At 44.3% G+C, this 15503-nt stretch overlaps 1 protein-coding gene across 1 annotated transcript in view; it reads right to left on the bottom strand.

The window, feature by feature from the left end:
* The window catches only part of LOC140688318 (uncharacterized), a 136633-nt gene that overhangs the window by 68100 nt on the left and 53030 nt on the right, over positions 1-15503 (bottom strand). Inside the window, exon 7 of the mRNA XM_072946943.1 lies at positions 2881-3099. Within this exon, the coding sequence (XP_072803044.1) occupies positions 3007-3099 (93 nt within the window). The 3' untranslated portion in view covers positions 2881-3006. The remainder of the gene's footprint in view (positions 1-2880; positions 3100-15503) is intronic.

Here is a 15503-nt window from a genome sequence, read left to right as displayed (position 1 = left end):
TCACCTCCGTGGCGGCCACTTCCTCACCAGTGACCGCCGGCCAGGAAGCGCCGTCATGCACGTCACACAGCGACAGCCAGGAACCGCGTGCCGAGCACGTTTGTGTAAAAGCAGGAATCGAGCAAAATGCTGCAGAGTTTGACCTTACAAGTTTAAATACTCCATGAAAAGAATCCCTGAGCACCCGACAAAATCAATTCGCATCTTACTTCTTCAAAACAATCAAACAAATTTAATAAGGGCGCATTTGTCACCAAATAAAAGGAGGACCAAACATGTTCCTCAAAAGCAAGGATTTCAACAGGTATCAAACACCAGTGGGTGATGAGCTAACAAAGCAAATATTCCAAAAAATTAGACAATAAAAAATGACTAAGATAATAGATGGATCAAAACAGCTGTTAAGTTGTTGCTTTTTAAAGTGATGGAGACTGTACGGAGGGCAATCTGGCTATTTCCAATGCAGGGTGTGCACAGCCCACATTTTCAGAAGCAACAACATGCTCACTGGGCAGTACAAGTGAAAAAGGAGTAAAGAAAAAGGAAAAGAGGAACAAGAGAAAATTAGAATCACACAAGAATAAAAATGATTTTGACTGCATGTACAAGAATTTATGTGAGTGTGTGAGGCCAGGGACACGGGGATGGTGAGGCCCAACCTCACCTCCTGCTCAAGGGAAAGCAGGGGCCTGAGGGGAGCGGCGCTGCCGGGGGACCACAACGTGTTCAGCTCCCCTAACCAAAATTCGACCTACAAGCGTCTAGGCACCTTTTGAGCTACAAATTGTTGTCGCATTTCAGTCTGGACCGTTTTACTCACTTCCACCAAGAGTAGCAGGAGAGAATGAGGCTCTGCTCCTGCACCAAAGCATTGTTTAAAAAATTAATGACTGTGGAATAGTAAAAGAAACAATGGAGTAAAAGTGACTGGAGGAGAATGTGCTTGACCCTAGCTCACTGGCCGCGTTATCTCAATGACGTTCAGATGCTGGCTGAGCCCTTATGGTACCACAATAGACAGACCCACAAGGAGGCAGGTTCAATGCGCTGAACCACTGTGGGCTAAGTACACATCCGGCTACTCCGCCAAGTCCCAAGGGCAGACTTCAAAAGGCAAAAACAAGCTGGCATTCTCTGGTGGGTCTGCAGACTCAGAGACAAGCATTTGTTGAGCAAAAATGTCACCAGTGCCTCCTATGACAAAAGAAGTGGCACTGGCGTGGGGGCTGGGGCAGGGCTCCAGGCTTCCACTGCTCACTCACCACTCTGTCCAGGGGGAGAAGGTGGTCCCTGCTTAGGTTTCGCTGATGCACCTACCTTGACTAATGTCTGGGGCCTCAGCAGGAGTTGACAGGTGAGGTGAACAAAGCCAGACTCTGTGTAGCACGGTGCTGGGAGCTATGCCCTCAGCAGTGCCCAGGCTCCTAAACATGTCAACTCATCTCCAAGAAGCAGATGGGGAGTGCGAGCATGTAGATCACAGGGCCCTGTGAGGACAAGTACAGATCATGGCCACGACATGCCTCTCCTCTTCCTTAAGCCATAGAGGTATTTCCGGGGAGGAACAGAAAATTCATCCAGAGCCTGCTAGGTGGGCTCTCGCAGGTGGGACTAGTGTCCCCTGTGCTTCTCACTCACAGGGCTGGTCTAGACATTCTTTTTATTAATTCTCTAGCATCTTCTCCTCCAACTTACCAACAACCAGAAAGTAGGATCTGATCTTAGGTAAGTTCAAGAATCACAGAGCACCACCTCCAAAGCGGGCCCGGTAGCACATGCCAGGTCTTCTGACCGCCACCTGTGGGACCACCATGAGCCCTCTCCAGACTCAAGGACCGAGGCCGTAGGCCGGGGGGACACAGCTTCCCTCACTCACCCCAGCAAAGGGGGACCATGTCTCGGCAAAGGCATCTCACCCTCTTCAGCCCGAGGGACAACATGATAGATATATGGGGAAACAGAGCAGAAGGTGGGGGGTAGGCAGCCCAGAAGAGCTCATCTGTACTTCCGAGGCAAAGTGGGTCCATTGACTTAATCACAGGGACAAAGTGGGAATGAACATTTCCCTGCTCTGTCCCATACACCGTGATACGCCTTTCCCTGCATAAGGAGTTCATTAGGAAGTCCCTGGCGGTGTTTCTGATGTCCTAACTTGGCATGGTGGCTGTCGGGCAGGAAGAGACGGCCTGAGCTGAAAAGGTGCTGGGCCTGGGAGGCAGGTGACAGCGGCTCCAGCCGCAGCTCAACCAGCGCCTCGTTCTGCCTCTCGGGGCTCAGCATCTCATCTATAAGCAAAGGGATGAGCATGTACCAGGACAGGCTGCCCAACAGAAATGAAATGAGAGCCATTTAAAGAAAGTTTCCCAGTTGCCACGTTTAAAATTTGAAACAAAGAAACAAACCAACAAACAAAAACAAATACTAGAATGTGATTTTAAGAACAGATCTTACTTAATCTACTGTATGTAAAATACTATTATTTTGACATGTAATCAATATAGGAAGTAAAGAGATAGTTTATGTACTTTTACTAGACAAGCCTCAGCGTCTGATGTGCATTTGACCTACAGCACATCTCAGCTGAGTCCAGCCTCCTCCCCAGTGCTCCTAGCATCAGTGGCTTTGGCTACTTTATTGGACAGCAACTCCAGGGGTCCCACCATGTTCCTGGCTGTAAAGCGGGAGTAAGTGTCCACACTAACCCTAAAAGGATCTCTCTGAAATAAAGGCGGATTCACTTTGAAATGTCTGGAAACCGGCGGGCTGCACCTCCATCCCCCCTTGGCTACAAGATTGACTTCTTCCTTGCTGATCCCTTTCTGGATGTAGGGAAGCAATCCAGCACACAGCCAAGGTGGACTGGCTTCCAGGTAAACTTACCTGCTGTCTGTGTCCAGTCCCATGAAGTCCTCCTTCTCAAACGGGATGCAGGGGAGGGGGATCTTGTCCCCAGAATTCTTGGGGCCACCATCCAGCCACTTGGACTTGAGCAAGATGAAGAGAGACTCAGTGAAGTCCTCGATCCTCTTCTCCACCACCCTGCAGTACTCTTAGATTGAAGGCAACGTCGGTGCGCGTCTGCTCGGCTACCTCCCCATGCTGCACAAAGACAAAAAGCTGAGAGTCATTAAGCGATGTGCCATACAGCTCCTCTGCATGTGGAGCTTCTCGAAGGCCTTGGCAGAGAGACATTCGGTAATGGTGACAAGGCCCACGACCTTGGGGTGTTTCTGGAAGACGCTCCACCGATTCTCGGGCACATAGCGGTGCCTGTAGTGGATACAGAGTGTCCACTGGGAGCCACAAGGGCTGATATGGCACACCGAGGTGAGTAGCTGATAGATGCAAAAGAAATTCTCCTCTGAGATGATCTCTATGGATTGGACCACAACGGGACGAGTCTGGTGGTCCTCAGCACACTGCACGTAGTCAGGGATGCTCATGTTGCAGGCCCTGCCGAGAGGGGAGAGGAGATCGAGGTACATTCTCTGCTGTGTGCTACGGGCCCATCTGGGTTGCGGTGACCTGGTGTGTACCAGCCAGAAGACAAGGGAAGCCAAAGCAAATCCAAGGGTACAGTTTGTCCTCAGAGTCTGCATATGGCTACTGTAGCTCGATCACATTACCCAGCTTTTGGTCTAGGCTTCCTGCCTCTGCAGAGAAAGGTCATTTCTTATTTTCTATTTCCAAGCACCTAGCAAGGCCCTGATGCAAAGTCACTGCTCAAAAATGCTGAATAAAGAAATGAACAAAGGAAATGCTTCCCCAACCCCCTTCAGCAGAATATAAAGAAAAGGACCACAGTAGGATCAAAAGATCTGGATTCCTATTCAATTTATTTGAACTCCTAAGCTTCCTAATAATGGATAAGAAAACTTGCCTTGGGGTAGAGGGTACTGTTCATTGGTAGAGCATATGCTTAGCATGTACGAGGTCCTGGGTTCAAACCCCAGTACCTCATTTTAAAAATGAAACAAGTAAATACACCTAATTACCCAGCTGAAAAAGTATTTTTTAATTCAAAAGTCAAAAAACACCTTGCAATTGACACAACATTGTAAACTTGACTATACTTCAATTAAAAAAAAAAGCCTTGCCTTACAAGAATATATCTGGATTACGGATGTTTGAAAATGTAAAATGCATAGGGTACCACCTGCATAAAAGGAGGTGACTGTACACATGTTCTATCCCTCCTTTATGAGTTATACTTCCTTTGGGGGGATTATAACCTCTCAGAGCTAATTTTCTCAGATTAAAAAATATAAACATTACCTGATTCTCAGTACTGCTGAAGAATCAGATAACTCTATGAAAGCATCTGACCCACAGAGTTTACTCAATAAATGTTTGTTGAATGAATGAATAAACAAGCAAAGTGAATGCTGCTCCCTGTCACAAACCATCATAATGGTACTGCCTGGAAATCCCAAGCCCACGTTCACCCGACTCTGCATTAACAATGTGGGTGACCTGGACAGGCCTGTGTGCTTCTCGAAGCCCCAGATTAATCGTGAATAGAAATAAGGGCAATAACACAAACCTCAAATTGTTAGTGAGTCAGTAATGAATTGTACCCCAACACTGCAAGATGGAACCATTAAGAAAACTGGGCAAAGGGCCCATAGGCCCTCTCCATATAATCTCTTACTACCACATGGGAATCTACATTACATCTCAAAATTAAAAGTCTAATATTTTAAAGAGGTTATCGAGGTTAGGTGAGCTCACTGTCTCAAATAAGGAACACACAGTACAAATAGGACAATGCCCAGCCCATGAGATACACTCAGTTAACATTCCCACTGAGCCCACTAGTCCCTCCAACTTCAGAGCAAGAGGATGGGTCCTCGTGGCAACAGGCCACAACACCTGAAGCTAACAAAGCTAATGGTGTCCACTTAAAAGAGACCCTGTCACCACCCTTGTTCTAATTTTCTATTTGTAATTTTTTTCTTTTCATTAAATTGGAACTCCAAATTGCATAGAATTCTTACCAGATATCATGATGGCAGCCCTTCAAAACCTGACCACAGAGATCATGATGGCAGCCCTTCTTGGTGAAACAATAAAATGAAAAGCCATTTCCACAAGACCTCTGTGTAAATCTACTAGGGAACTTCATCCTGGACTGAGGAAGAGGACTGGGGAGTAGGGGGTAAACTGGGACACAGAGAAATATGGGCCACCTGTCCCACAATGGACTTTAGACTCACCCTCACCCTCCAGGAATGTCTAAATACACACAGAGTGCTATGGACAAGAATTTTTTTTAAACAAATCCCTGAATCCCTAGCAGATCTTGTTTCTACCGAGACACAAATGTCTTATTTGTATAATGTTTCACAGAAGCCTTAAAATATTATCACCCCAACTTGACACATCAAGAAACTGAGGTAGAGAAGTTTATCACATTCTACAAGATTAGAGAGAGGCCACGTCAGACACCGTATTTAAATCCAAGTCCCTGCTCCGTTGCTCACACTAGAAAGTGTCACATACTGCCTCTTTCCTGCCCTCTCCCTGCAATAAATCTCTGAAGAGTCTTTTCTGTGTCACCTGCAATCAAAATCACATCAATTTTTCACAAAGAGCTATGTCACTCCTTGGAGGACATACCAAAATCTAAAGGGTTGGGTTGAGAGGAGATATTTGCATTTTCTGTTTCTCAAAGGAAACATGGCTTTAAAAGAAACTGAAAAGTATTTATCTAGTCTAAGCGCTCATTGTGCACAGAAAGAAACGGAGGCTCAGAGGAGAAGAGGAAAGGGCGTTATTAACAAATATTGCCTCAGTGCAGCACCAAGCCAGCCCTGGGCACTTCTGGGGGAGGATCTGGAAGGCCCAGGAGAATGAGTGTTAGAAAATAGAAAGAGAAGAAGAATATAAGGCCCCGTCTCTACACCACCATACCATGAATTTCCACCAAATTACCCAGTATGGGTGCAGCCAATATTAAGGTTGTCTAAACAGGTTATTGAAACCTGGAATTCTCAACCATAGTGGAAATTCCAGCATTTACTGTGCTTTTTTCCCAGTTCAATCATCAATTCAGTGGGCATTCTGTACCAGGGACTACACGAGACCTGGAGTTCTCCCAAATAAAGATCTCTATTACCACGTGTGCAAACCACATAACGGCCACCAGAAGAAAAGCGCCCACAGATAAGATGGAATTACTGAAACTGAAAGCAGCCAAAGAGCATATATTACTAGGAAAAATGGTGCTCCTATAAATGGACTCATGGACATAGAAAGCAAACTGTATTTAGCAGGCAGGAAAGGAGGGATTAACAGATACAAATTAGTAAATATAAAATAAATGACAAGGACCTGCTATATAACACAGGGAACTATATTCAATTTCTTGTAATGAGTTATACTAAAAACAATCTAAAACATATGTATATACATATGCATATGTTTATAACTGAATCTCTGCTGTACACCTGAAACTAACATTGTAAATTGACTACACTTAAATAAAAAATAATTTAAAAAATAAGTAAAAATAAAAGCAACGCCATTAAGAAAAAATAAAAGAACACTCTAATCCCCTTAGCTGTAGGTGGTGGAGAATTCTGGTTGCAAACACCAAGTCCACTGGATCACTCCAGCAATGGCTGTCACTCTTTCTGACCATCAGAGAGTCACTTGTTTCACTGAGGTTTCTTTTCTCTTCTGTGAAAGGCTACAGCTGCAACTAACGATGTATAGAATCTCATCATTCACAAGCCCAACAAGTAGTGAGGACTTCCCATGGGCCAGGCTCTGGACAGAGGAAAATATAGGGTCCGAAATATATTCATGGGTAGAAGAAGTTTGTGCCATAAAGACGTTAATTCTTCCTGTTTTGATAGACAGATTCATTGCAATTCTGATTAGAATTCCTACCAGATTTTTCTTGGAATGTAACAAGTGAATTTATGGTCAAGATTAGCCAAGAAATTTCTTTAGAACCACCACTGGGGAGGGGTGGATAGGTCATTAATTTCCACTGCTCTTTCTGAAGTGATAAAAACGTTCTGGAATAATAATGGTTGCACAACTGTGAATATGCTAAAAGCTGCTGAATTTTACCATTTAAATGGATGGAATTCATGGTGTGTGAACTATATCACAATAACGCTGTTATATGAAAAAATATTTCTTGACAAATATTTTTCTTTTTATACCACTAGTCTGTCCCACAATTTAAGAAAAACAAAAAACCAATACAAACCAAACTGTGCCAGGAGTTCTTTAGGACTGCAATATCCCTGGGTCTCCAAGGCCTCTGGTGATGCTGTTCCTGTTAACACACACTAGCTGGGCTGGGCTAGTTAGGGACTGTAACTGTCTTTTTAAAATCGACGGTCACACGTTTCACCCTTGGAGAGGGAAGGAAGGAGGATATCACAGCTTCATGCCTTCAGCTCATTTTTAACAGAACCAAGCCCTGCTTTCACCACTGTTAATCCCTCTCACTATAAAAACCACGTGACATCAACAAGCACCGCCATCATAACACCTGAAAGTGTTCAAGGTACTTACCTGCGGCAGAAACACTGAGGGAGGAGACAGAAGCTTGCTCAGCACTGATGCTCCCTTTTCCCGACTCCACCAGGTGAAGCTGGGCGCTACAGCCAGAGGCTCTCAGCCCGGGGAGCAGCACACACGCCACTGAGCTGGTCCTGAGGGAGGGTGAAAGGGAAAGGAGGGCAGCCCTAGGGGGGAGGGAAAGGGGGGGTGCGGGCTGCAGCCCCACTCGGAGGCCAGCCCCAGCACCAGCATAAGCCGCCCGCTCCCGTCCAGGTCCGCAGACCACGCCCGCCCGGGAAACAGCCCGCCCATTGGTGGGGACGGGCAGGCGACCGAGGAGAGGAAGCCCGGGAGGAGAGGACTCGCGGGCGGGAGAGGGGAAGGGGACGCCAGCCGTGGACTGAGGGGATCCCGGCTGCGTGAGAGGTGGCAGGCGCACACCTGGACCTGGACAGCTGTGGCCGGGGCGCCGGGGCAGGTGGTGCTGTCAGAAGGGTCTGGCCAGAGAAATTCAGCTGAACACGGGCTGACTGGCGCCCTTGGGGGCTGTGAAAGGCGGATCACCCTCCCGAAGCCGCCTGAACCCTTTCCCGGGAGCCCCCCACCTTGCACTTCCACAGCCAGAAGCCCCGGCGCCAGGCAGGAACCAAAGGCCTAACGGGCGACGGAGTTGAGAAGCATTTGGGGCCAATCCCCGGCTCGGACATGGAGCTTCGAACCAGCGGACCACCAGGCACCGACAGCGCATGCGCAGGAGGGACATGGATCCTCTCTGGATTCAGCGAGAGAAGGTGGGACAGCGAGGGAGGGAGAAGATGGGAGCGGGTGGAGAAGAGGGGAAAAGTGGAGGGATACAGATGGACAGGAAGAGCAGAGAAGGGATGGGTCTGGATAGGGGAGTGTCGTAGCGGAGTTGGAGAGAAAAAGCTTTACCTCTAGGGCACCCTGAGATGGCACACCTACCTCTGTACCCTTCTGTAACCATTCAAGTCCCGCAGCTCATGTTTTACCTCCCTGATCCAGCCCTCCATCAGATGCTTCTGCAGAAACACTACGGGGATCACACCCGTTGCCCCCATGCGGAGCTGGGTTTTCTGTTGCTCTGAGAACCAAGCACCCGCAGGTGTTGTCGCTCAGAAGTTCCTTGGGAAGAGCACATATTCCCCTTTTACACGCTGGGAAACAGGCAGGAAGGATCACTGCCTTAGCTCCACTGTCCCAGGTGTTGGGCTGGGGGGAGTGGTGTGGTACAAGATCAGAGCCCCAGACAGAGCAGACTGCCTGAGTGTTGGTGCATAGTCCCCATCCCTCCTGGGTAAACCATACCCCACCCTAGTGGAAACATCAAGGGCTCACAGTGGTTTCCTGGGGGTGGGAGAGCTGTCCTCATGTGAAGGAAAAGTCCAGCTGGGCTAACAAGCTAAGTCACAAATCTAAGTGTGATAAGTGTCGGTTTACTGATCTAAGTTCTGCTGGGCTACCGTAAATCTGAAGTTTAGTGTCAGTTTATTTGCCTAACAACCTAACTCGTAATTCCAAGCTCAACAAGTGTCAGTAACGTGATCTATTACAAATTGATAAGATCCAGTGTACTGATTCCTTGCTTTTTGTTCTTTAAGTCTTATTGGCTAATATCCCCTTACTTGTATTGAAGTATTTAAAACCTCATGTGCACGTCTTGGAGGTGCTGAGAACTTCGGAGCAGAAGCCCCTCTGAGCCCGCCGGCATAATAATTCTGAGTACTCCAACACTCCGATTGGTGCTTGTTTCTTGGCTGGCCTGTTTCCATAACACTCAGCTCCAGTGCCCAGCTTTCTAGGTAGATAGGAGTGTTACCAAGTCCAAATTCATTCTCCTCAGTGCAGGACAGGCCAATAAGTTTGGAAACCAGATGTTGGGGCTTGGAATAGCAAGTTTCTGTAGACCTAGTTGGCAAACTAATGTTCTGGAAAACCATCTCCCCAAGTCACAATTCAGGCTCCTTTCCTACGCGCTTGGTTGTTGCAAACTTCTTAGTGTAGGAATTCCTTCTTGTTAGAATCCTTTGTTCTTACAGCTATCTGCGTGGGTCAGATCCCTGTAAATCTCCAACAAAACAAACGTTATTTTCTATTCTGCCATTTGCTATCTTTTAATGAATGAAAAAGTGTTAAATATCCTTAAAGGTCAGAGCTTCAGAATAAGCTCTCCTGTGTATTTCAGGCTCTAGGCAACAATTTTTTACAAGCAAGATGAAGCCTAGGAGACAGAGCATAGGGTTAAATTCAAAGGAACAGATCTAATATGGAGTCAGATTTGTTCTGTCATATTACCCGGGCAGAAGCCACTTGAGGATTTAAATCTCTTTAAGTTAAAAATAACTAAAATTTTAAAGGAATTTACAAACATAGGTGGGAATGTGCAAAGCATATCTGGAAAAGCACCCAAAAGATAGTAAACAGTGGCATCTCCAGACAGGGCTGAAAGAACAGAGGATGAGGGAAAACTTCTTTCACTTGTGTATTTTTGTGCTCTGTTTGAGTTTTTTTTAAACCATTTCCTTGTATTTCTTTTTCAGATAAAAGAAATGTGTAATGGAGCAAAGGAGTAATTAGCTTAGCAAATACAGCAGCCATGGAATCACTAAGTCATCACTTTTGATTTAAGCCAGAAAGCATTTATTGACTCTCTCCAATGTGCTCAGTCCTGTTTTAAGACTTCTTTTATATTATTATTATTATAATAATACTATTATTATTTCTAGTACTATTACTATTACTATTATTACTATTATTTTATGAAATAATAACATGGTATATCTCACCCCTGCCCATGGCTGGTGGAAAATCAACTGAGTTTTTCTTGAGTTGTTTTCCAAGGAGTAGAGATGAGTTTATAAACAGAACACATCTTCAGGGCAAAACAGGCAGTGTGCATTACCAGCAGGCCTGACAGCAATGAAGGGTTTTCAATAGAGGCGCCCAGAAGCTGAGAGAGAAAGCCTCCAGGACACTACAAAAAGCTGCCCAAACTGCCATCTCCATGGTACTACTGAAATAGGAAAGAACAAATCTGACTCCATATTTGATCTGTTCCTTTGACTTTAACAAACCCAAGTTAATATGCTCCGGTCTTTTCATGGGTTATGATGTCACAGAGGAAACGGACAGGTCAACAAGGAACCACTCTGCCGTGATCACGGAGCCGGGGAAAGGGACGGGCTGCAAGATGTATGAAGCAGCCGCAACTGTGCCCGTGCTTCTAGGCAGGTATCCAAAATCGCCTCGACGAGGTGTCAAACATTTGTGCCCATGTCCTCATCAACAGACATGTATTAAAGACAAATGGAAACATATAAAAGGCCAATACCCTTGCTGGGTACACCGTCCAAAGAACAAAGTCTCAGTTTGACCACTGGCCATCTCGGTTCCATGGGATTCATTCTTGGAGAACCTTAAAAACCACTCTTCTGTCCTCAAGAATTGCTGCATATTTGTCCTATCTTTGGCTCAGGGATGCAGCACGTTCAAGTGAACTTTAATGTCTGCACAGATTTGACTGTCTTTCTCCAGGTTCATTTGTCCATTCCAATGAGGCCTGAGCTAAGTCCATCCTCTGTAAGATCTATTCCCTCCAGTGACAGCTCATTGAGCCTGCAATTAAAAGCCAAGTGAACAAGACTGTCCTCAGCTAAAAATTTCACCCACCCTTCACTGTTTTCTTAATCTCCTCTCCTGGCTAAGTGCAACAGACTAACACCTCCCTCCACCAAGATTACCAACTATGTCATTTTGTCTCCCCAAAGAGAAAGTAAGGTCCATAATAGAGGAGACAACTACATAGTCACCTCTGAATTCGTAGCATATAGAAATGTTAATAAATAGAACTATGATCATGGCTTCTTTCCTTTAAAACCTTTCTGGTTATTTGAATGAGACCTTGGAAGGGAGGTGTTTGCTGTCCAGTATCTTGATCCACAAGACTCTGGAGGCCTTTTTCAGAATGGCTGTTCACTGATTCATTCAAAACACAACTTATCAATCAAGGAGTAGCTGTGCTTTTCTGCCAGGTGTTTGTGGTCACTCTAATGCCAGAACAACTTTAAACTATATCCTTACTTTGGATTTGTTATTTTTCCCCTCTTCCAACAAAATTGACTTTCCTTATTTTCTTGCCTTGAGGAATTCTTTTTTTTCCTATTTCACCCTTTAGTAAACCAAGATCCTCAGGATGGGCTTGGCCCATAATATGATCCCCCATCCAACTCCTAGTGTCAGAGGCCTGGGGCTCACATCCTGCCCTCCTGTCAAGGCAACTGAAAATCAGTTCAGGATCGAACCAGCACCCCAGGGATTCTAATGCTCGCATATCTCCCAGAAACCCTGCTTTCTCATTTGTCTTGGCTTCTGAGAATTTCCCCTCACTTTCTTGACAATTAGTTGTGCAGCTTGAAAGATGAGGAAGGAAGGTTTTATTTCTTAATCAGCATTTTAAGGAACTTATGTAATGAAAGTTTTCACGAGTTTCTAGAACCCTCCATTGCCGAGATAGAAAACACACAAGACATTTTCTAAATTTAGCTCCCATGTGCATTTTTTCTTTGTTTTTGTTTTCTTAACTGTTAACAGACATTTTTTAATTAAAAAAAAATAAGGCCCCAAAAAGGATAGAACACTGAAGGGGCAATCAAAATTAAAGGGCAAAGACAGAAAAATGATAACTACTCTACTAAGTTAATATAATACATACACTATGTATCAGATCAGCAATTCTCAGTAACAGCTAATTGAAACATGACCATGAGGTAAAATTTCTCTCCTGTCAGGACATGGCCAACAGAAAATACAATTAAACCAACAAACTAATATCCTAAGTCTGGCGAGGTACAGAAGGCTACAAGCTAAATGTGTCTTCTTCTGGAAAAGAGAAAGACACACCAGCTCTTTTCTGTGGAGCCTGAGCCCACGGGAGGACGGTGAAGTGAGCTCTGTAAGTACCCAATTAGCAAACTGAGTGATGAATAAATAGACGTGAGCTTTGATGACAGAGGTGATACTACTATTCATTTGTCCTGTAAAGTATAACTTCCGTTCAGTGATCAATACTTCGGTGTCCTCAGGAGTTGACATTATTCGAAAATGCACAGCCTGGGCCCAGACCTCCTCTTTCAGCTCGTGACACTGCACTTAGATGTCACAAGGGCACCTCCAACTCCACCTGCAAAGAGCTGACTTCACGGTGCTCCTCCAATAGCCGTCCTGCCCAGGGCCTCTGGTCCGGGGCTAAGTTCTCCGTGCCTCTCCCAACTCAGACCCATCACTCACAGATGTGAATGGACCCCTCCTTCAGGGCCCAGATATCCTCAGACACCGAGTCCCACCACCCACACCTGACCTACCAGATACTCACTGTCACTCACTCAGCACTGACTCTGTGCTGGGACCATGCTGCACACTGCAAACGTTATCTCACTGGATCTCCACAACAGTCCTGGGAATTGGGTACATCACTGCTTCAATTGATTAGATAAATTGTTTCACTTCCTTGAGTGCGTCATTCAAACTGACACGGCTACTGAGCCACAAGCCTGGGCCTGAAAACAACTTGAAAATTGAACACTGCTACACCTCGCAGCCACCCTACTCTGACTCATCACATCACCTCCTGCCAAGCCTTCTAAATGTTTCCAAGCATTCTACAAGACAAATGTGAACTATGAGAGCACCCCACTCTCCAACATAAAATCTGTCAATGATGGTCCACTGCCCTTAGGAGAAAGCCCCACCGGGCCTGAGCACAGCCCAACGGCCCAGCATCCGCGTTCCCTGCGCGGCCGCGCCTCCTCACCCAGTACACAGCTCTACACGTGCCTTCTCTGGGACAGGGATGCTGACCCCACACAACCCAGGGCTTGTCTCACTTGAACAATGATCACCTTCTTCAGTGTTCATCTTCTTCTTTGCTGACCCTCAGAAAAATGTTTTCTCATGATGAATCAATATCTTTTTCCTTATAACTTCCCATCATTGATAATGAGCTCCCCCAAAAGAGAGAAGACCTAATTGTCTGTCTCCTTATCTGTAAAGTGAGATTAACAAGGAAATATGTGAGGTTTTATGAGAAATAATATTCATGTGAGGCTGAGGGACAATTCCATCATACAATAAGCACTCAATATGTGCTTAATTAATATTAATAAGATTATATTGCATTCCAGCAACCTTCAATCAATTTTTAATGACTTTGTCCAACAGACTACTGACAAACTGTTGGACGAACCACTTTGAGCAGATCAGCACAAGCGTACTGGGATAGGTAAGCGCTGACTCCAGTTGCAGCTGCAGCCACCCAGCACTATGGGGTAGGGGCAGTTTGCTCAAGCTCTTACATGTTGCTTGAGCATTTAGTTGTCGTTATTGATTAAAGACAGGTGTTCTTTAGTCAAAGCCCCTGAAACATAAATCTTCAAAGATTGATGCAAATTAGGTTTCAAGAACAACACTCTCATTAGAAATTATTTGAAAATCATAGTCTTAGCTACTCCGCACATCAAAAGGGCATGTTCTTAATGTATCTGACTAAATACACCGAAAGGGTTGTTTAAAAGAAATTACGATGAAGCCATCCTGAATAAGCTCCAGTATCATCTGCACAAAGCCCCACCCAAGGGTCTCATTTCACATTTCCACATAGGTGTTCAGGTAGCTTAACTTGGGTCTTGGTTTCTTATAACACGGGGTGGGGAATTGTTGTGGATAGATTTAAGTAGCAAATATATAACTAGGGTAATTGCTGTTAAGGAATTCTAGAAATAAGAAGATTGATATATAGTCCCACCCATAAGAAACTCAGCATTTCCAATTACAGCAGCATTAAAAATAAAATGAGAGATACATTTAACAAAAATTTACAAGATTTGTACATTGAACTTTTTGAAGTATCACCAAAATAAATTTTAAAAGATCTACATATATGGAAGACATCCCATTTCCATGGAATGATAGACAGTATTATTAAAAATATTAAGACTCCTCAAAATGATCTACATATACAGTGGAATCCCTATCAAAATTCCAGCTGACTTCTTTGCAAAAATTGAAAAACTGATCCCAAAATTAATATGGACGTGCAAGGGGCCCAGGATAGCCAAAACAACCTTGCAAAAGAAGAGTAAAGTTGGAGGACTCACTTTAAAAGGTACTAAAATGCTATAGTAATAAGTCAGTATGTTGCTGGCATAAGTTTGGATAAATAAATCTATGAGACACAATAAAAACCCATGGGGAAAAACTTACATTTACAGACAGTTTTCCACTAGGGGGCCAAAAACACCCCATTGAAAGAATAGTCTATTCAACAAATTGTGCAGGGACAGCTGGGTGTCTGCAGGCAAAAGAATCAATCTGGAATCTGAACACCCATATTTTATATAACAAATAAAAATTAAAACAAAGTAGATCACAGACAGAAATGTAAAAATTAAACCTATAAACTTTCTAAAAGAAGACACAGTATAAATCTTTGTGGTCCTAGGATAGGCTTTGGTTTCCTGGATACAATACCAAGAGCACAAGTGATAGAAGAAAAAAGCAGATAAACTGGACTTCATCAAAATTAAAACCCTTTTCTTACAAAGGACATCATCAAGAAAGTGAAATGACAGGGGAAATGGGTATCTCAAGTCAGAGAGTGCTTGCTTAGCAAGAAAAATAAAATAAATCATTACATCTAACTACCTCCCCTGTAAAGAAATTGTTTTAATGTTTAAAAAAATATAGTGAAAGACAATGTGCAGAATAGAAGAACAATTTTGCAAAACATGTATCTAATAAGAGAGTAGCATCCAGGATATATAACGAATTCTTACAACTGAACAATACAATAAAACAGACCCAATTTTTAAATTTACCACGAATTTTGATACATATACAAATGGCCATTAAGCATATGAAAAGATGCTCAACATCACTAGACAAATCAAAATCAAAATGAGATCTCATTT

This window comes from Vicugna pacos, chromosome 22 (genome assembly GCF_048564905.1).
Source record: "Vicugna pacos chromosome 22, VicPac4, whole genome shotgun sequence".
Taxonomy (NCBI): Eukaryota; Metazoa; Chordata; class Mammalia; order Artiodactyla; family Camelidae; genus Vicugna; species Vicugna pacos.
This window is presented reverse-complemented; position numbering and strand designations above follow the sequence as displayed.